Source organism: Juglans microcarpa x Juglans regia, chromosome 7D (genome assembly GCF_004785595.1).
Source record: "Juglans microcarpa x Juglans regia isolate MS1-56 chromosome 7D, Jm3101_v1.0, whole genome shotgun sequence".
In the NCBI taxonomy this organism is placed as follows: domain Eukaryota; kingdom Viridiplantae; phylum Streptophyta; class Magnoliopsida; order Fagales; family Juglandaceae; genus Juglans; species Juglans microcarpa x Juglans regia.
The window spans coordinates 430,039-450,683 of NC_054606.1; the positions used below are offsets into that span (position 1 = coordinate 430,039).

The 20,645-nt window shown below is 35.1% G+C and overlaps 3 protein-coding genes and 1 non-coding gene across 4 annotated transcripts; 3 read left to right on the forward strand and 1 right to left on the reverse strand.

Moving 5' to 3' along the window:
• Positions 1–1,181: 1,181 nt before the first annotated feature.
• On the forward strand, positions 1,182–6,398 carry LOC121239650 (ATP synthase subunit O, mitochondrial). The gene is made up of 6 exons (XM_041136924.1): positions 1,182–1,402; positions 1,895–1,945; positions 2,755–2,998; positions 5,113–5,225; positions 5,916–6,002; positions 6,102–6,398. The coding sequence occupies exons 1-6, from the start codon at positions 1,295–1,297 to the stop codon at positions 6,228–6,230; spliced, it is 732 nt and encodes a 243-aa protein (XP_040992858.1). The 5' UTR covers positions 1,182–1,294; the 3' UTR covers positions 6,231–6,398.
• Positions 6,399–9,903: 3,505 nt separating this feature from the next.
• LOC121238273 (transcription factor MYB83-like) lies at positions 9,904–12,962 on the forward strand. Its single transcript, XM_041135101.1, has 2 exons — positions 9,904–10,433; positions 11,523–12,962. The coding sequence occupies exons 1-2, from the start codon at positions 10,144–10,146 to the stop codon at positions 12,193–12,195; spliced, it is 963 nt and encodes a 320-aa protein (XP_040991035.1). The 5' UTR covers positions 9,904–10,143; the 3' UTR covers positions 12,196–12,962.
• Positions 12,963–14,045: 1,083 nt separating this feature from the next.
• On the reverse strand, positions 14,046–14,127 carry TRNAS-GCU. Its single transcript has one exon. It is a non-coding gene; the product is annotated as a tRNA-Ser (tRNA).
• A 2,545-nt stretch (positions 14,128–16,672) lies between these two features.
• On the forward strand, positions 16,673–19,278 carry LOC121238274. The gene is made up of 3 exons (XM_041135102.1): positions 16,673–17,419; positions 17,919–18,104; positions 18,758–19,278. Exons 1-3 carry the CDS (start codon positions 16,856–16,858, stop codon positions 19,043–19,045), a joined length of 1,038 nt encoding a protein of 345 aa, XP_040991036.1. The 5' UTR covers positions 16,673–16,855; the 3' UTR covers positions 19,046–19,278.
• The last annotated feature ends 1,367 nt before the right edge of the window (positions 19,279–20,645 follow it).

A 20,645-nucleotide genomic window follows, 5' to 3' on the forward strand; every position in this document is an offset into this window, starting at 1 on the left:
TACAAATTTTGGACTGGACCAGACTGAATAGGACCGAACCCTATGTATATATATTTTAAAATATTTTTAATAGTTTAATATATTATTTTTATATAGAAATTATATAAGTTAATGATGTAATTTTCATTTAATTTATTATCACTGACAATATAAAATATAAAAAAAATAGATACTATCAATTAATAATAAATCATAAATCATGTAATAATTTATGTTATTATATGTAAATAATTAATACATCATACATTTATACATACTTTACTATTTACACTTAATTAAAATGATTAGGTAATTTTTTTTAAATAACTAAGTTGCAAACAAGCATGAATAATCTATATACAATGAAATTATTTGATATTCAATAACCATATATAAAATGTATCATATTATTAATAATTATGTATATTAAAGAGAAGTCTAAGTAAGTAAGTAGTAACTATCAATATCATAAATATAATTATAATAAAATATTTTTTAATAAGTTAGTTATATAATTTATATTAATAATTCACTTAATTTTAATTTAGTAAGTTAAATATATTTTTTTATTAGTTTATTTGAAAAAAAGATAAAAAAGATAAAAAAAATTATTAGGCCAAAGCAAACGAACTGGTCCTATCAATCTGGTCTGGTCGCTATGGATATTCGATCTGGTTCGATTTGGAGAAAATGATGGATTGAAAAATTTTAATCCATCACAAAGTAGATTGATTTATTTATACTATTTATAAATCAATTCAAATGATTTGAGATGACCTCAAAATTGAAATGCAGCCTTGAAAACGTGAAAATTATTTTTTGTCAGTTTATATCTTCTTATATCGTAAAATCCCAAAAGTGTGAAAAATAATTGATCAAAAATTATGTTTTAAGGGAAAAAAAATTTAGTAGTTTATGTGTCCCAATGGACCAATATCACAAGAGTAATGCTAGAGAGAAGCCACTGTAGCAGTGCACACTTTGCACTCACTACATGATTACTTTTAGTTCTCTACTTTTTTATTTTAGACTTGAGAGATGTGTGGTCTAGATGATGCCACATCATGTGTGCAAAATGATTGCTCTCAACAATGGCTTCTATCTATATTTATTCATATCACAATACGAATCTACGATGGTAAGCCTTTTCTCCGAATTCCACGTGCCAAGATTAAACCTGCAGCCGTGCCGCACCGCATAGAAAAACTGTTCACTCTTTAGTCATTTCAGCCCTTCCCCACCTGGTTAGCTACCCCTACAGTCTTCCATTGCAATAATCTCCCTTCGATTCAGAAAAATTAGGGTTTACAAGGAAATGGCATTAGCTGCTCGCATCAGATCGGGTCTCCCTCTCCTGAGCAAGGCTCTCCATTCCGCTCCCCTTCCTGTCCCGAGATCCGCGCTTGCTCTCTCCAACTCTGAGGTGATACTCAAAAACTAAAATATAAATTAAGATAAAGGCAAATCGATTTTCTTTTTTCTTTTTTTTCCCTTTTTGAGTCTGATCTTCGTTGATGTGTTGTTGTGAATGAATTCTATTTGGTTTGACTTAGTTATACGTTGTTTGGTTCCCGAGAATTGCTGGAAATTTGAGAAATAAAAAAAATGATCATTTTTCGTTTGCTTATTTTTGGCTATTTTGAATGCTGAAAGGCTCAGTCTTGAACCAAACATAAGCCGATTAATTATTTTCAGTGTTTTGTTTCATGTGTTTGTTTGCGTTGTGGATAGGGTTAGAGTAGTGACTTCAATCTTTCATGGTCGCAATTGAGTTTTCTGTTTCGGCACTTCCAAAAAGTGGTTACTTCATGCACACTTACAAAGTTCTGCTTAATCAATTATTTGCCTTTGTTAGGGAAAAAGTTTTTATTCTCTTGTTGTGTTCTGTCTGATTTTGGCCATTCTCTGGTTGCAGTTCTCAAGAAATTATGCCACTACTACTGGGCAAAATGAAAAGAAAGTTAGGGTAAGTGAAGTTGTCAGTTTTACGAATTGACTTGCATCGAACATTTAAGTTAATATAGATGAAATATGCACTGTACTCTTTCAGCCATACCATTCCCATGTTTATTACTGTTTGACTTAACCTTATATTCTGATCTGGGGAATGGCAGTTGGCAGAGTATGCTGACTAAATTTTTACTCTTCTCTGTTTAAGTATTTTAGGTATAAACATGGATGTGTATTCCATGTTTAGTGCCTCATCCCTCTTCATTAAGGGGGTGATCTTGGCTTAACCAATGAGAGGAGAGGGATTAAGGAGGGTAAAGGGCCTAAAGACTACTGCATTTGGTTGCCTTAAGTTTTCGTTTGGTCCCGTTGGAGAGAAACGAGTGGTGTTTTGAAGATAGGGAGCGTACGATGGCGGAGCTTCAAAATTTTTTTGTACACACTTTAATGCTTTGGTTTTCAGCCATTGTGCTTAATGGAAACAATGCACATGACTTCTTGTCTTTAATCTCTTGATCTTAGAATGTATTTAGGTGTTCTTTTGTATACTTCTTGTGTACATGGGCTATGCCTATTTCATTCGTATCAATAAATTTACTTATCAAAAAAAAAAAAAGTTGTCGTTTGGTCCCAAAAAGAGAAGTTTGAGGTTTCAATAGTCAACATTTCTCTTGTAGATGTAACTCAATATGTTGCAGCGGACAATGAAATTCATTTTTCTCTTAATTGAAATCTATTTATTGATTTTTTATTTCACTCATCCAATCCCTTCTTATCAATCTTTTTTTATTTATATTGCTCTGTTTCTTTTCCACGGAATTATAGTTGCCTCTAGCTTTATTTGGGGGAACCGGAAACTATGCATCTGCATTGTACATTGCGGGATTTAAAGAAAATTGTCTGGAAAAGGTTGAGGCTGAGCTTCTTGACCTTGTTGAAGCTTTAAAGAAAAGTCCTACCTTTTCTCAGTTCACAAAGGACCTCACAGTCCCGGCAGATGTCAGAATGAAGGCTATCCAGGAGATTGCAAATGAAGCTAAGTTTTCAGAGGTGACAAAGCGTTTCTTGGGTATGATATGTAGCTCCATCATTATTCTTCCCTTCATGTCTCTTGTGAAGTATTTGGTGTGAGAGAAATAGCCATTTGGTGGAGGGTGTGGAAATATTCCTGCAATATGATTGTTCTTCACTATTTAGTTTTGTGTCTGCTTCATCTAGATCTGTTGTTAACATGTATTTCTTTGGGTTTTTGGTTGTTCTAGCTTTTGATTTCTACCATTTCCTTCCATTTTTTGTTTTTTAGTAAGTATTTCCTTTCTTATTTTGTTTTTTTAACAAGGCCTGGTTTGGATAATGAAAGCCCCCATCTCATCTCATCTAATCCCATCTCATCTCAATATCCAAACACCACAAACACACACTTTTCAATAACTTTTTCAAATTCCAAAATAAAAATAATATTAAAAAATTATAGTATAACAATATTTTAACTTTTTAATATTTTTATTCAACTTTTTTCTCTTTCCTTTCCCAAAACCCCATAAAATATTTTAATTCAAACAATTTCTAACTCATCTTAACTCAACTATCTCACTACTATTCACAAACCATCTCAACTCATTTCATCTCAACTCACTCCAAACCAGCCCTAAGTATTTCCTTTCCTTTTTTTTGTTACCCCCCCTGCGGGGGCAGGCGCTCCTTTTTTCCTTGTCTTAATTTTACACTCCTAGAAAATGTACATCAGTTAGGGATTTCAGAATGACAAGTTGACTGTTTTCATTTAGTGAGCAAACTCTATGTCCTCAATTTTACGTTCCCTCAAGCATTCCATGTGTTTTCACCTGCTTCTTTGTAAAAGAAACCATGTCCACGCCACTGCTTTTGCTTTGATCAATTTCACAGATGGAACAAAGTTAATTTTCCATGCTTAAATTTGCACACTGGGGAGCTTGAGAATGCAATATAGTCAAAATGCTTGTTGTAACATGCTATGGTGTTTGTCTTTGAAGGTTTGCCTCAATGAACTTGATGTGAAATTAATTTTCTTTCTAGCATTCTGGGAGGTTTTTAATATTGTTGGGCTCCATTGTGAGCTAAATGGGTAAAGTTTTTGGTCTTAGGCTACGCTTGAACTCTCAGCTGAGTTCAATCTAACTTTAAGCTGAGTCTAACATTCAAACACCCAACTCTCAAATTACTAAACTCATCTCAACTCGAAACGTTCTTACATGTGGGACCCACAACCTTTTTCAATTTAAAACATCTTTATACGTGGGACCCACAACCTTTTTCAATTTCTCATAAAAGGACTAAACTCATCTTAACATTCGAACACACTTTAAACTCAGTTTAGATGGGCTCCACATAACTTTCTCCACTACTCAACTCACTACTATTCATAAAGAACTCAACTCAGCTGAACTCAGCTCAACATCCAAACGTAGCCTTAGTAAAATGGAAAGGAAATTGCTTCAAACTGAAAAGAGAAGTCTGGATATTGTTTCCAGGTTCATCTTTCGAGTTCGTTATAATCCAATCCTAGCAAGAGAGGATTTTGGTCAAGTGTAGGAGATGAAGGTGATCCAGTTGATTATTTTTGACGTAAGCTCGTAACTTGTTCAGGGTTGTCTAGGAATGTCACCTTCTCTTAGTCGTCTTTGTGCCAGTGTTATTGATTGGTTCCTAAAAGTAGCCATTTACTCGATACCTCAAGTGAAATATTGTACTGTGGATTCCCTGCTGCAGCTTGAATTTCCTGCTTTCTAGAGTGTAGTAGGTATTTCCTTTTATACATCCTGTGTACTTGGGCTGTGCCTATTCTTGGTAATAAAATTTCTTATTAATTATAAAAAAAAAAGTTATTGTAGGGAAAAGGTGGTGCTAGTGTTCTCAATTTTTGGTTGAACTTAAGAATTATACTTGTTCTGTTCATTATGCCGATACACCACTTTAGTGCATATGCTTGCAGTAATCTTACTTAGACATACTACTTATAAAAAAAAAAATCTTACTTAGACATACTACAATGTATCCTCTCTCTTATCATTGGAGGGGTTCATCATATTCAATTTTATGTTCATCTTATGTTTTTTCTTGATTCATTGCTGCTCAGTTTTACTTTCACTCTTTAATTGGTAATGAATTCATATATTGTGTGTAATCCTTTATAAATTCTTGTAGTTGTGTTGGCTGGCAATGGGAGGCTAAGATATATTGACAGCATCACTAAGAGATTTTTGGAGCTGACCATGGCACATAGGGGAGAAGTGAAAGCTGTAGTGATCACTGTCATTGTATGTTCTTACTCGTGATGATAAAATATCTATTGCTCGGGGCATGTGGCATACTGTTTTATTACTTACATAATCAGTCACCGTCAGCTACTTGGGATTTTTTTTTTCTCTTGTATATAAAGAAATGTCAAGTCTTTGTAAATGTTAGCGTGTTGTAAGGCTTTTGTAGTATGTCTCCTGGGCTTGGTGGTGTACCATAGTTGGTCTATGTTTTATCCTGCTAATAAAGCTAGATACACATAAATGCAGAAGTGTTGAGTGCTAAAAGACCAATTAATCTCTCCTCTATTCCAGGCTATGTGAGCTAGTGTACACTGCTTGATTGGAAATCCATTTATCTTGGTTGCGATAATGTATTCATATTTGGATATATGGCTTGTTTTCTGCATTTCCTGGGATTTTACTTGAATATCACCTGTTATAAGACTTCAGATTAGATGGATGGATGGATGTACACTTAGTTTACTCACTTTTGTTCGAGGTTTTGGCAAATGACTTAAGTGAGCCTAGAAATATTGAAAAAATATGAAAGAGCCAAAATAGATTGGTGGGGGTGAGAATATAAAAAGCCAAAAATCCCTTGGAGTGTCAAAACTGCTTAAAGGGTTATGTTTAATAGTCCTATACAACTATTTCTCAATAGTAGTTGAGAATTCTTATGTGTTCTAATTGTTGTTATTTCCTCACTAGCCCCTTCCACCGGAAGAGGAGAAAGAACTGAAGGAAACCCTTCAAGATATTATCGGACACGGCAAGAAAGTTAAACTTGAACAGAAGGTATGTAAGCATATTTTCTTGCACGAGTTCTTTTATTCTAGACCAAAAATAATTAATTTTTTGTTTTGACCGAAAATAATTATTATTTTTGTCTGCCAGATTGATCCCCGTATTCTTGGTGGCCTGGTGGTTGATTTTGGACAAAAGGTCTTTGATATGTCCATCAAGACCAGGGCGCAGCAGATGGAAAGGTTCTTGAGGGAGCCCATAAACTATGGCAGCCTGTGAAATGTGTTTACATTTATTTCAGTGGATGCTTAATGAAAGTGTTTTTTCTTATAAAAGAAGGCTTTTAAGGAAAATGTTTCTTCCGGTTTGATTTTGGTTCTCGTAAACTCATTTATGTATTGGTAGAATGCCATACATTTGCAAATAAGAAGCTACAAATTTTATTCACATTTGTCAGATCAATAGATGGTTGAGCTTTTCCTTTGTATGATCTTGTGAGTAGCTAGGGAGGGCCAATCTGCATATTGGCTATGCGTGCTTTTCAATCCCTAATAATTGTGTTTTCCTATCTGTAATAAATTGCAGACCCTCGTGGTCATTGGTAGGGTTGTTCACGGACTCTACGAGGTCGGTTTTGATGGTGTTCTGATAAGGAAAAAACCGTAGCCGAAAACTGTTCATTTCCAGCAGTTAGTTTGGTGTGACTCAACACATGCTCGACCATCCTCATGGCCGACCCAAGTGCAGCTAGCATTGCGATCAAGATCGGTGCCTGTGTTAAAAAGTGCTTAAATAGTTTTAAAAGCATTTTAATGAAAAATATATTAAAGAAATTTTAATCTCAAATAAGTTAAAAAGTATAATATTGTACTTTTTTGAATAATACAAAACGTAATTCGAATTTTAAAAGACTATTAATGGATAAAAATATTTATACAAGTTTAAGATAATTATAACTTTAAAAAATATGATCATAATCTTTAAAAACTCAAATAATTGTCATTTTCATCTAAAAAATTATTTTTTTAATTTGTTTCTAAACAAACGTAACATGTTTAAAAGTGTTTTAAACACATGGTTACTAAACAAAACAATAAATAACTTTTTAATAGTAGATTTATTATTTAAATTATAAACTATAAACCCTAAAGTTATAAACTATACTTCTCATCGCAATTCTGCACCAAATTTTAACATTTGTTGCTGTTTCTGGACTAAGCTCCCTCAAATTCGTAAAATTGAACTGAAACAAATCGAAAGATACAGAAATAAATCTGCTTTTTTTTTTTTTTTTTTAATAAGAACATTTATGAGCTTCATATATAGGTTGCCAAGCTTGGGAAAGAAGTCATATGAGATGGTGCAAAAGCAGGTAAAATTAATAAGAGATATACAAGATATTTAATGCTTTAGGTGCAGTACGATCGATCATGAACGAGGATCTCGTGAAAATATATCTCATGTAAAATATCCCATGGAGTCACTGGTTCGGCTTTGGTTGCTCCTGCCCTTCCGGCCCCATCTTTTCTGTTGACAGATTCACTCTCACATTGCTTTTTGTCAGAAAACCTTTCAAGCCAAGCCTTGAGCACTTCTTCCATGCACGATCTTTCTTTTTTATTTTATTTTCTTGAGTACGTTTACTTTTTTAACCTCGTAGTTTGTCGAACCACATGAGGTAATGAAATGCAGCTCCCCTGGCCATGAATTCTTTGAGACAGATTCCCAAATTGGTAGTATATTTTATTGAATTGAATAATAATGATAATAGGAGTCATAATGATGAGTTGGTTTTTTCTTGTCTTTGTAACCAAGTAGCGTGTTGCTTGGAACTGCCTCTTTAATTAGCATGTTATATATAGATATTTACGAGGACAGCTAGCTAGGTGTATCAGATAGACATGATTAATTGAGGACGATGCTTTTGAAACATTTGAGTAGCTTCAGAGTTTTCCACTAAACTTCCTAGAAAACTGCGGCGACTCATGTCCCTATTGATTCATAGAAGCAAAAGATTTGAACAATTGAATTGCCCTTCAAATTTAAAGGATTTGACTAAGACTCCCTCGAAAAATCTGCTTTCGAGCTTGGACAATGACTGAGGAAGAATATTGCTTAACGGGGTTTTGCATGACACATGACCATCCGCGGTTTGACAGATAACAAATTCTTTAGCATGCAGGGAGATCATGAGGATTAGGTAAAGATCAAAGGGTATACTTCAAGAAGATTAGCATGACAGATCAGCACGTACAAGATAGGAAAAGTTGTAGGGTACTATATTACATTGTTGCTGCTGTATTGGGCAAAATGTTCATAGTAAGTCTTCCAAAATACTCATTAATTGAAAATAAATAATTCTAAACAACTATAAAATTATCCAAGTATCCCTGTAACGCAGCGAAAATATTTACCAATTTACTTAACAAATTGGTTAGCTGTTAATCATGCAATTATTTAATAATTAAGCAATAACGTAAAGTAAATAAATTGCATAATACCAAGATTGGTATTGAAGGAAAATCTTTTAAAAAACTCTTTAAAAGTAAAACCCTATGGGGCAGCCAAATCCAGATAAGTCAACTTTATTATTTGAAAATCAATTGACAAGTAAAGCTCAAATACAAAATTTTTGTCAATTGACACTATTACTTGACCAGACAAATTATGACTAATTTGTCTTCTATAGTAGTAGTAGCCAGAACCTCTGACGATTTTCAAACATCATGCAGAGATCGCCGGAACATGATCAATAGTTCATTATAATCAAGTTTACGATCCAGTAATTATGCAAGTTAAAAGGGGTTCTAGACCAAATATAGAAATTAACATATTAATGTCGACCAGATTCATGCAGAAATCTGATATTTTTTACCTTTTTATTCAACAATCGTCCACGGGAAAAAACAAAAAAGCCAAGAAAAATGGGCCAAGTTAAGATATTACGAAAGTTTAAGATCTGATGGCAATGGAATAAATCGAGGTTTAATTTGTAGGTAGATGTCAAAGTACTTTAGAACTATTTCTAATCTAAATCCATTTCATTTTCATCTCAATGACAGATGGCGGTCGACCTAAATGTATATGGATAAGTGCGTGAATCCTTTAATAACAAGTAATTCAGCAGATCAGATTCTTACCAGAGATTGAAGGAAAACTATTATTACATATGTAGACGTCAGACCTACTAATTTCATGCCGCCACACAATTGTCTACAAATAGTATCATGTCTTTTGATAAATTTGGATGTTAACATCAGGCCTTGCACATGATTAATTAGCAACAAAAGAATATACAGAATATGCGCACTCATATGATTGCACACAAACTTTAACCATATCTAGCTCTCATCTCTTGCTCAGTTTTTCCAGATAAGTAATTTGGAGAGACCCAGAAGAGCTAGAAAGCGAGTTGCAACTTCTTAGGTGAAATTCTTGCATGCAGTGATAGATGGGTTCACGCAATTTCCGCGCTTGGTTGTTCGCACGATTAAGGGGCATGCAAGAATTAATTTTTTAAAAAAAAAAAAACCCATAAAAACGACGCACATATGTCAAATCTGCAACGTTTTATTTCAAAAAAAAGTGCAAGCTTTTGCCGCAGCAAGGATTGTTCCTGAAGTACTTTTTGTACCTCTCTGATCCCGTCTTTTTTATGCTCTAGGTTTATACTTCAAATTCACGTGTGGGTGAGAGAGAGAGAGAGAGAGGGATTATTATGTGAAGTGGAAGCAAAAATGTAGCTTTCTCATAGTCGATAAAGATGATGATTACCTTGTGAGTGAAGAAAAATGCATCAAAAAAGACAAGAAGAGTCAAAGACAAGAAGACCAACCATCCCTCCCTCCCTCCCCCTCTCTCTCTCTCTCTCTCTCTCTCTCTCTCTGCGCTTTCTTTAATTTCTATCCCAAGGAGGTCCACCTCCAATCCGTTTTCCACTCCACCTATCAACCAACAAACATAATCCTTCTCTCTTTCCCCTCTCTATCTGTCTCACACTTCATATTCATATTCTAAGCAAACCCCACAGCCATCACCGTCATCATCACCATTACCACCCCATAAAGCCTTCTCTCTTGTTCGTACAAACATAATGTCCATATATATCCTTCTTCTCGGATCTCCATCAAACCACTAACAAGAAGAAGAAAGATCACTTCGGGCATTCAGCAAATCCCAACGAAAACGAGCAATGAGGAAGCCAGATCAGATGACAAAAGATAAAGTAAGCCATAACAATAACAAGAGTAAGCTGAGGAAGGGGCTGTGGTCACCAGAGGAGGACGAGAAGCTCATGCGGTACATGTTAACCAACGGACAAGGATGCTGGAGTGATATTGCTCGGAATGCCGGTCTCCAAAGGTGTGGGAAAAGTTGTCGCCTTCGTTGGATAAATTACTTGAGACCCGACCTGAAGCGCGGTGCATTCTCGCCCCGGGAGGAAGAGCTTATTGTCCATTTGCACTCAATTCTTGGCAACAGGTCCTCTCTCGATCCCTCCCTCGCTCTCGCTATCTCTATATCAAAACCATATATATAGTACACGAACATTCCCATATTCGATCGGGTGTTTTAGAAGTCCAGAAACAAATTGAAAGTGGTCCTCATGGCTCTTCTTCCCCTCATATGGCAATGATAATGCATATAACTAGCTAGCATTATGCTTCCATTTTCTGTGAAAAACCTTGCGATGAAATTATAAATTTCAGCGAACTGATCATTAGCCTAGTAATGGCTACAGATATATAGAAGATTCGACATTAAAATAGCATTCACATATATAGTATACTTGATAGATATATATATATATATATATATATATCTGCTGTATTTGCGTAATTCCCTTGAGAAACTGGCACGAGGTGAATCATTTCCTCTTCCGATTCAAGAATATAGGTAGCAGCTAGGCTAGCTAGCAGAGTTTAAAGAAGATACTTCTTGGATTTTAGCTCTCATTAAGGAGGGGGGATGAGGTTAGTATAGATTTTATATAGGTTCGTAATGCACTCGCCAATTAAGCCAAGAAAAGGAAAAAAGAATAGCCACTACTTCTAACCGGCTCAAATCTTGAAGTCATCTTGAATTTCATGACTTTGTTCTCTGATCGAGAATCACTATCTAATTTATAGATAGCCAAATTAATTTTGATCCCACTACGGCTCTCTATGATGATAACCATATGTGTGTGTAATATTACATTGTGGATTTTCCTTTTTTTTCGTAGTTTTTTTTTTTTTTTGGGGGGGGGGGTTTAATTAACCTGGGCCTCTAAATGCATGTATACCCTTAATGATTTAAGCTACACTTGGATATTGAGGTAATAATCGATCTCATGATCCGTAAATAGTAGTAAAAAAGTGATAAAAATTAATGGTAAAATATTGAATAACTCCCCTACCCAAACACAGCCTAAGCTGCATCTAGTCTAGAGGCATCTTTCCCGCATTGAAACCCATGCATCTTAAAGCACTAAGGCCATTTTCTCTTGCAGCCTAGCTAGCTATGTGCGCATGCAGTAGATTAATTATTTTCTCAACCATTTTTCTCTTTTCCAAATAATATTATATTCAGGTGGTCTCAGATTGCGGCACGTCTTCCAGGAAGGACGGACAACGAGATTAAGAACTTTTGGAATTCGACATTGAAGAAAAGGTTGAGAAATAACAGTATTTCCACACCCTCACCAAACGACAGCGACGCTTCAGAGCCTAGAGATGTCATATCCGGAGGTGTAATGGCTCCCATGCATGAACATGACATCATGAATATGTGCTGTATGGAAACATTTTCCTCATCATCATCATCCACCATATGCATGAACACTTTCACAAGCAGCCAGCAGTTTGATCCATTTTCCATGATTGATAACCGCTATGACATGATTGGTGCAGCAGGATTATTCAACATGCCTACAACCTTAGCACAATTTGGTACTGGGAATGGACAGCTTTATGGATCGGATTATCATGGGATCTTGGAGCCTAATAGTACTATGGGGTTAGAAAGGGACCTTTCACTTCCTCCACTAGAGAGTAGATCAAGCATTGAAGAAAATAATGCTGAGGTAGATGAGAAAAGCAGTAACAACCACTTCAATAATGGTTGCTTCAACATTACTGAGAGCTTTAAAATAGAAAACATGTGTGGGTTTGGAAATCATGGGCAAGGAGAAAACTTAAAGATGGGGGAATGGGATTTTGAAGGTTTAATGCAAGACTTATCCTCCTTAATATCCTTTCCTTGATTTCCAAGCCCGACCACGTCCCTGCCTTCGCTACCTCTCTTATCTCTCTCTCTCTCTCTAGTGATCTCTCAGCTTCCTCCCACACATAAAGCTACCCAAAGCCATACCTAATTAGCTAGTAAATTTTGGGGCAAATATTATTTCTCTCAAAACCATCATTTTATACATGCATAAACCCCGATCGTGGTGATCTTGCTATATTAATTCCTTTTGTTCCAATATGATCAATACCTGTTAATGTTTCTTTTAGCGTATGAGAAAAATGTATCCATCACCAAATGCTCCCATATATATATGCATGGTCCCTAGCTGATACCTACTTAGCTAGCAAGGTCGATCGGTCTGCAATAAGATTTGCAATATAGAGATTAGGATGAGGAGTTTCTATCTTGTATGTATTTACATTTCCTTGTGAGGCATGGCATGCATACATTATGAGTACTACTTAATTGATTGGCGCGCAGGGACAGATTGGTGCAATAATCATCGTCCCAATGAAGAGAAATGTGAATAGACGAATATATAGCATGCAGCTAGTCGGCAAATTGTAGTTTTATGTACAAAAGAAATAATTTGGATCGGAGGTACGTACGCAGATCATGTAATTTCTATTAATTAGTCATGCAAATATATATGGGAGAAAAAAAAAAGTATCATGTACTATAACACCAATCATGTAAGCTAGCTAGCTTACGTCAATAAGAAACGAAATTGAAGGTTATATTGTTTTTTAGTACGTTATATATATACATTCATTAATTGTGATTCATTTGTGATTACCCAACTTTTCTTCTTCTAATCCAGCAAGCACAAACACCTACACAAATTAATGCACGTATGTACGTACGCATCATTAATCTATCAGATAAACTTCAACATATAATATATATATATATATATATATATATGGGCTTTTTGTGATCAAATTATTTATGGAAGTAATAGCTAGCTGCATGGAATTAAAGTAATAGCTGCATGAGCTTAAAATCCGTAGCATGATTGTGGTTTTTTGAGACGGAAATTTCAATGCGACAAGAAATTAAGCGACGAGATAAAATTATTGTCACCCAGATATGGCATGCTGCATTCATTTGGCCAAAAAAATTACATATTCCTTCCCAAGTTCCAACTATATTATATGGCGTCCTTTCTTAATTCAATGTTAATGAGCATTATAAAGTACGTCTCATTTTTGCATGAAGGAAGAGTAAATTAAACCGCAGATCGATCATGCATGTGCGCAGCTCGATCGATCAGCTGCATTAATTAGTAATACGTTGATTAACGACCCTGCATGTTCATAACTTTTCTGATGTGAGTCATGTGACCGGCCAATTAACTAGCTGTTGAGAAAATATATATATATCTAAGATATTATATATGTCATGATACACTGCATGCAGCATGCATGGGAACGAATTCAAGTGGAGGTGGAAGAATATTACACGTGAGAGCATTTAAATATGATCAGTAGTACTGTTGAATCTTCTTATAGTAAATATAGTATACGTATACATACATACATACATACATATATATATATATATGTATGCATATTACGAGGTGGATAGAGACTCCATCAATATCGATCCGTGGCCATGATGTCCTTATAAATTCATTGAATATTGCACAGATTATATATAACTAGCTAGCTGCATCCCGTAGTACTACTAGTACGTACTGTACTTCTTGGTTTTTGAGCTTACAATTTTATCCAAAAAAATTGCAATATCTTTAATTTAGATCGGCGAGTTGCTAATTTTCTACAAGTTATATATATATGAGCGAGCTTTGATCATGTGCGTGGAACTTTTTAACTTTTCTCATCAGTACCAAAAAATAAAACTAAACGTCGCCTGAGAGATTCGAACTCTCGCGGGGAAACCCCATGTACTTAGCAGGCACACGCCTTAACCACTCGGCCAAAGCGACTCTTTCTGCTAAATACTAAATAAATATCAACCAATTTTATTCCCCGACCCCTAGTGCGTAATCTTTAATCAACATTCTGTAGAGGATGTAATGAAGGAATTCTTTTTCATAAACTACTAATATATAATTTTCCAAATCAATCTGCAAAATTAATTTACCTCTTATTTAAATATTTGTTGAATTCTATTATCAATAGCACTTTTTTGTTTTTTTTTGTTTTATCATAATAGCATTGATCATTACAATGGACTTTCTCAATAAATGTCTATATAATACTACCATCTTTAATTGTGGGGGTATAATAATTACCATAACCATTTTTTTTTTTAATAAACTCGATCTTGACGCATGCATGCACATGATATATATGGATTAATAAAAATTGCAAGTTTATCCAATCCATCGAGTAGTGTTATAATTTGAAAGCATTTACAAATTTACAGTACTACATACAATTTATTTAGATAATTTGATTTGTAAGATCAAATTTTAAAATTTATATTTCGAAATAAAGTATATATGTCACATGATAGATGATGATGTGTGGTATAAAAATTTTTAATTAATGGAATTGTTTCAACCCTGACTCCGTTAATCTTATACGTTTTCTTTTTGGCACCAAGAGGGGGACAGGATTAATGTAGTAATTAAGGACGACGCTAATCATAAGTCAAAAATATATTATATCCCTGATCTGACAGCTTATTATAAATTAGTATAATTCCACTCCCTGCATAAACTCTCTTATAACTTTCCATTTCACTTTTTAATTGCTTTTCCTTCTTTATAATAATAATAATTATATGCTGCCCTTGTATTCCTTTAATTTATATATCCACAAACGTTCCCCTTTAATTTGTCGTATAAACTGCAGATGATGATCAATCCAAAACATGAGTATTAATGCAGGGGGCCATCTTCCTTTAGTACTGTTAATTACCTATCATTTTCCTTTTTAAAAATATAAATATTTTGGATCCCATATACTATATATAGTCATCAATAGTTTATCTCTCATAACCATTTTAATTAAGAGGAATTAAATATAAAATCTTTCATACGTGACTCTTGAATCATTTGAAAATAAATTAAGCGCGCCTTGATGGATTAATAGGAGTCCCCAAATTGATCAGGTTGAAATTTCCTGCAAGTCCCATATATACTCATGTATTGAAAGGTAGTACTAGTCTTGCGTGTACATGAGTCACGCTTTTGCAACAAGTTTAATTGCTTGTAGACTTGCTAGGTCTCAATGCAATTAAGGACTCGTGTGTGTGTGTGTGTGTACTGTAAGATTCACTACTTATACTCCGGAGTGAAAAAGCTAGCTAGGAAACGTATTTGGTGATGATGATGCTAGCTAGCAAAGTAGCCAGTGACAAGTGCAATTCATAATGTCTTCTTGGCATAAAAGCGAAAGCCATATATATATATATATATATATACACACACTACTATATATATATATATATATTTGATTATTTCTCAATGTTGAGATTAATTATTATTACCTTTAATCATGACGATGTGTATGGTCACCCTTGTATTTCAATCCATCAGTAGCACCTGATCTCTTCAAAAGCACGCTATAATGTACGTCATTCTCTTAAATTATAAACTAAAACCAAATTGCACAATCTTACTGATCATGAATACAGCCGGCCTAGCTAACAAAGGCCCACATCAAGCCGTATTTTAAGCATGTCATTAACTAATTTGGCGCAATGGCATCAAATGCCACAAAAAAAAAAAAAAAAAAAACACATCAATTAGCTAGCTAGCATGTACAAAGTAACAGCTAATTAATTCAATCCACTCTCGTAAAGTCTAAAGACATGAATTATTTGGTACATTCCCAGCTATAGCTAGCTTGAGGGCATCTCGAGAAATAATCACTGCGGGATCAGACCGATCGATTGAGAATACTAATTAAGAAGGGTGCATTAGCATGAGCACGCACAAGCTAGCTAGCACATGACTTGTGCTGTTACCAAATTATGAATATTGTACCACCTTTTTGGCTTAAATATGAGACCCTTTACAATGAAAAAGTTGGGGATCAAAGGAATATTTTATAAAAGCGTGCTTACTTTGCTATCATTCCTCAGATGTTAAAAGACAGACATTTCGGTGTAAAGTATAATATGCTAGCCACTGATCTAGGCTAAGGCCAGGCAAGGAAGATCAAGCCACTCCCGTAATTGTCGGATTAGATTCTTTTTTTTTTCAAGTCCAAAGACTCCAAACCGGCTCTATCGGCTAATTAATATGCTAAGTTACGACTCATCATCCATTAATCTAATTTTATATTTTTCTTACATTACCTGTACCTGCGCTTGCAAATTTTTTACATATTAATTGATACAACATATATGCATGTTAAAAGATTCATCGTTTGGGAAATCTTCTAACACGATCCATTAAATATTGGTCATATTTAAACCGGTTTGGTCTGATCCCTTACGTACAAAGACTCTAATTTTCTGTAATTCATTCTTATAAATTACGCAGAAGCAAGAGCTGGCGCTAGAGGGTACGGGCCGGTGCGCTCATAGCGAATGCTGCCTAAAGGCCCACCAAAGTCTCAGAGCCAAGCCAGCCAGCTTCCCCCTCTCGATCGATCAGAAAAAGCAACCTCTTCATCCACTTTAAAAACCTTACCAAAATCCTTTCCTATGTCAGAGAAATCATCTCTTTCTCTCACTCTCACTCTCTCTTCACTCACTCAATGTTGAATCACAGAATGGATGGTGTGGAGGATCAAGAAGCACTATTTCATACCTACCCTTGTGCATACTACGTCCAAAGTCCTTCCACTCTCTCTCACACCAACAGTGCTGATGTTCGAAACAACAACGAATCCACATTCCACTCTCCAGTCCGCTCTGAAACCTTCCTCGCCAACACAGCGAACCCCAACCACGAAGCCTCACGCTTCACTCTCTCCCGCTACTCTTCCTCTCGTGGATCGAACAACTCGTTTCTGCATGAAAAGAAGGTTGCTTATGATGCTCGAAGCCAGGGGACCGGTACCGAGAATGGTGAGAACCGTTTGATCATTGTTGATGGTGGAGTACTTGGCGACGATGACGAGGAAGAGGATGAGGATGGTGAGAAAGAATACTATCAAAGAAGAAGAGGGCGTTGGAGAAGGTACTGTACTTATCGTAATTCTGATCCATGTGTGTGGATTTGTTTACAAATAAGTTGGAGGGCAATGGTCAGCTTGGGAGTTGCGCTGCTAGTCTTTTACCTTGTTACAAAGCCCCCACCACCCGAGCTCTCTGTTAAGGTACGTATGAATCTCTCTCTCTCTCTCTCTCTCTCTCTCTCTCTCCCCGAGCAGGGGCCAAAGTTGCAGCCTACTCGATCGGTCATTTTCTCCATTCTTTTCGTTTTTGGGATGAAACTAATACACTAAACACTCTAGGCTTTACTAGCTTTCGGCTCCAATTGGGCCCAAATGCTATCCTTAAATTGGAGCCCAAATGCAATCTTTTAAATATCACGTTGACCATTAAATATTCTTTTTGTAATGGCCATGATCCTTTAAATATCAACATGGCCATTACAAGAAAAAGAGCATTAATCCAAGACCCACAATTGAAGTCCATATATAGGATGCAGCATGCAGATCATGTCCAAGGATGTAGAACCCCAAATTAGTACGTAATTAGCCTAAGCTATAACAGTACGCTAGCTAGCTACACTAATTAAGCTACAATTTATGTCCGCTAGCTTCTCCTTAAATTACCGTAAAAATTAAAAAGAAAAAAGGAAACATGTTGCAGATAACGGGCGTTGGGCAATTTGTACTGGGGGAAGGAGTGGATGCCTCTGGTGTTGTAACAAAGATCCTCACCTGCAACTGTTCGGTGGACTTGGTGACGGAGAACAAGTCCAAGCTCTTCGGCCTTCACATTCACCCTCCAATAATCGATATGTTATTTGGTCGCCTCCCTTTCGCCATGTCATATGTAAGTAAAAATACTTCTATTTTTCTTTAATTTCATGATAGGGCGGGATCACATGATATATCCATGCATTTTTTTAATGAACATATATACATGGAAGTTGTCATGTCACTACAAGAAATTGAGTCTTTCCCAGCACCACCTTTCGCTGCAAATAACTCCATATTTCGTCACAAATAAAAAATCGCACGGGTTGTAACCCGCGTCGAGCAAGAAATGGCTGTAAATAACTAGTTATTGCGGCGATATTATTTGCAGCAGACCACCTTTCGCCGCAATAGACCCAATTTCTTGTAGTGTGTCAACTTGGTCACTTTTAATATATCATGTAGGGTTTACTAGACTGCTTGATCATCAAGCCGGTCATGAGTAGTACTCATGTTTATGCATATATGCATGTATCCTTTTGGCCTGTAAATTATATATATATATATATATATATATAGCTGAGTACGTAAATGCAGACTTCTAAATTGTAATATATAGGGCATGCATTTGCCTCATTGATATTAGTCGTTTGCATTATTTCATGTGATTAGTGCAATATCATTATTATATATTGTTTTTTTGTTATTTATATATATATATATATAAATCTATTAATTAATCATGTAATTATGTAATGGGGTTAATTGTTAAATAATTAATGTACGTAGGGTCCAAAGCTATATGCTGAGAGTGGCACAACAGTGTACCACTTAACTGTGGGGACAATGAATAAGCCGTTGTATGGAGCGGGAAGAAGTATGCAGGACATGCTTGAGTCTGGAATGGGACTGCCACTTGTTATTCGAATGAGGTTGAGTTCACATTTCCGAGTAGTGTGGAAGCTTGTGACGCCTAAATTTCATCGTCAAGTTGAATGTCTGTTAGTCCTTAGAAGCGCATATGATAAGAAACATCGAACCCAAGCATTTAATAGCACCTGCGCAGTTACTTCTTAATTAGAACCAAAACACATGGAAAAGCTAGCTGCGCGCATCAAGTATATATATATATATATATAATTCAGTAGTACAGCATCATGTTTTGCTGCATATAATATATATGCCAATGTTTGGCAAATACAAGTTAATAAGATCATGATATATAAATGTTAAAACATACAGAAAGATATTAGACTATATATATATATATATATATATGAGATCAAATGATAGTTGCAGTAATGAGTGTGCAAGTGTCGTACAATTACTTAAAAAAAAGTGAATAAATACAGGACCTATATGAAAAAATAATAATTTTTTAATAGTGGACTCTATTCTTTTTCAAAACGACTGCACGACGCTTGTGCACTTCACGACTGTATGTAACATTACTCTATATATATATATATATAATATAGTGTTTGGTTGCCAGCTGGCCTATGAAATTAAATCGATCGGATGAATCTATCCAAAATGTACTGATTATTATAAATATTAATTAGGCAGCTTGAAGAGTACTTGAAGGTATATATGATTCTTATATTTATTTACTTCGAATATTGGAGGAGAGGCCACCGCCGATTCGCCGAAATAAATTGGGTACTTAAACAGCTACTAGCATATATATACGAATCCCTAGCTGCTTATTGATCAATATCAGAGCCACGTACGTACCAGCTAAATTAAACCAAACCTAGTACTACAATATATTATTAATTAAACATATATCAGAAGACAGAAAGTCATGAGCTTAATTAATTTCTTGTCCTAATTTTTTCACATGATGACCAGTAATTGTATAGAGATCATGATCATCATGATGATCTATCGGCCATCATGTGTCGCAATTAATTAATTAGAATCATCAAATTAATTACAGGCCAGCCGGCCCTCTAAATTAATCACCAAACATTATAAGTAACGTAAATATTGGCGTGCCGCAAACTCCTGCAATATCCCACTCACAATCGATCGAGGGTTTGCTTGCTAGCTGGATTACAATTAATCATGTATATAATATGGGTCACCCGAATATTGAATCCATAAATTATATAAAGATCAACACATGATCATGAATACGAGCTAGCGCGCATGGAGCATATATATATATACATATATATACATACATATATATATATACATATATATATATACATATATATATATACATATATATATATATTCTGTATATTGTTCCAAAACTAATTAAAATATTTAGCATGCACGCTCAGGTTTATATATTTAAAAATCAATTATCGGGTTTGAATGACCAAAGCACATATATACAGCGGCCCCGGCTCTGATTGTTGTATCTTTATTTATTTATCTGTTTCTTTAGAATGCTGGTTTTTTTTTTTTTTTTTTTTTTGAATAATTTAGAATGCTGGTTTGGATCATATATATAGGATCCGTAATGTGGTCACGAAGAAGAAGAAGGGAAGGATGGAATCATTAATAATGGCGGCTTGGACAAATTAACATCTAATAATCACAAGATCTACGTACGTACGTGCACAACATTGAAACAATCACGAGCCATTTGTCCTTTTTTATCAGTTGAATATAATATATATAATTGAAACTTTTTATTCATCCAAAGGGGAAAAAAAATACAAAA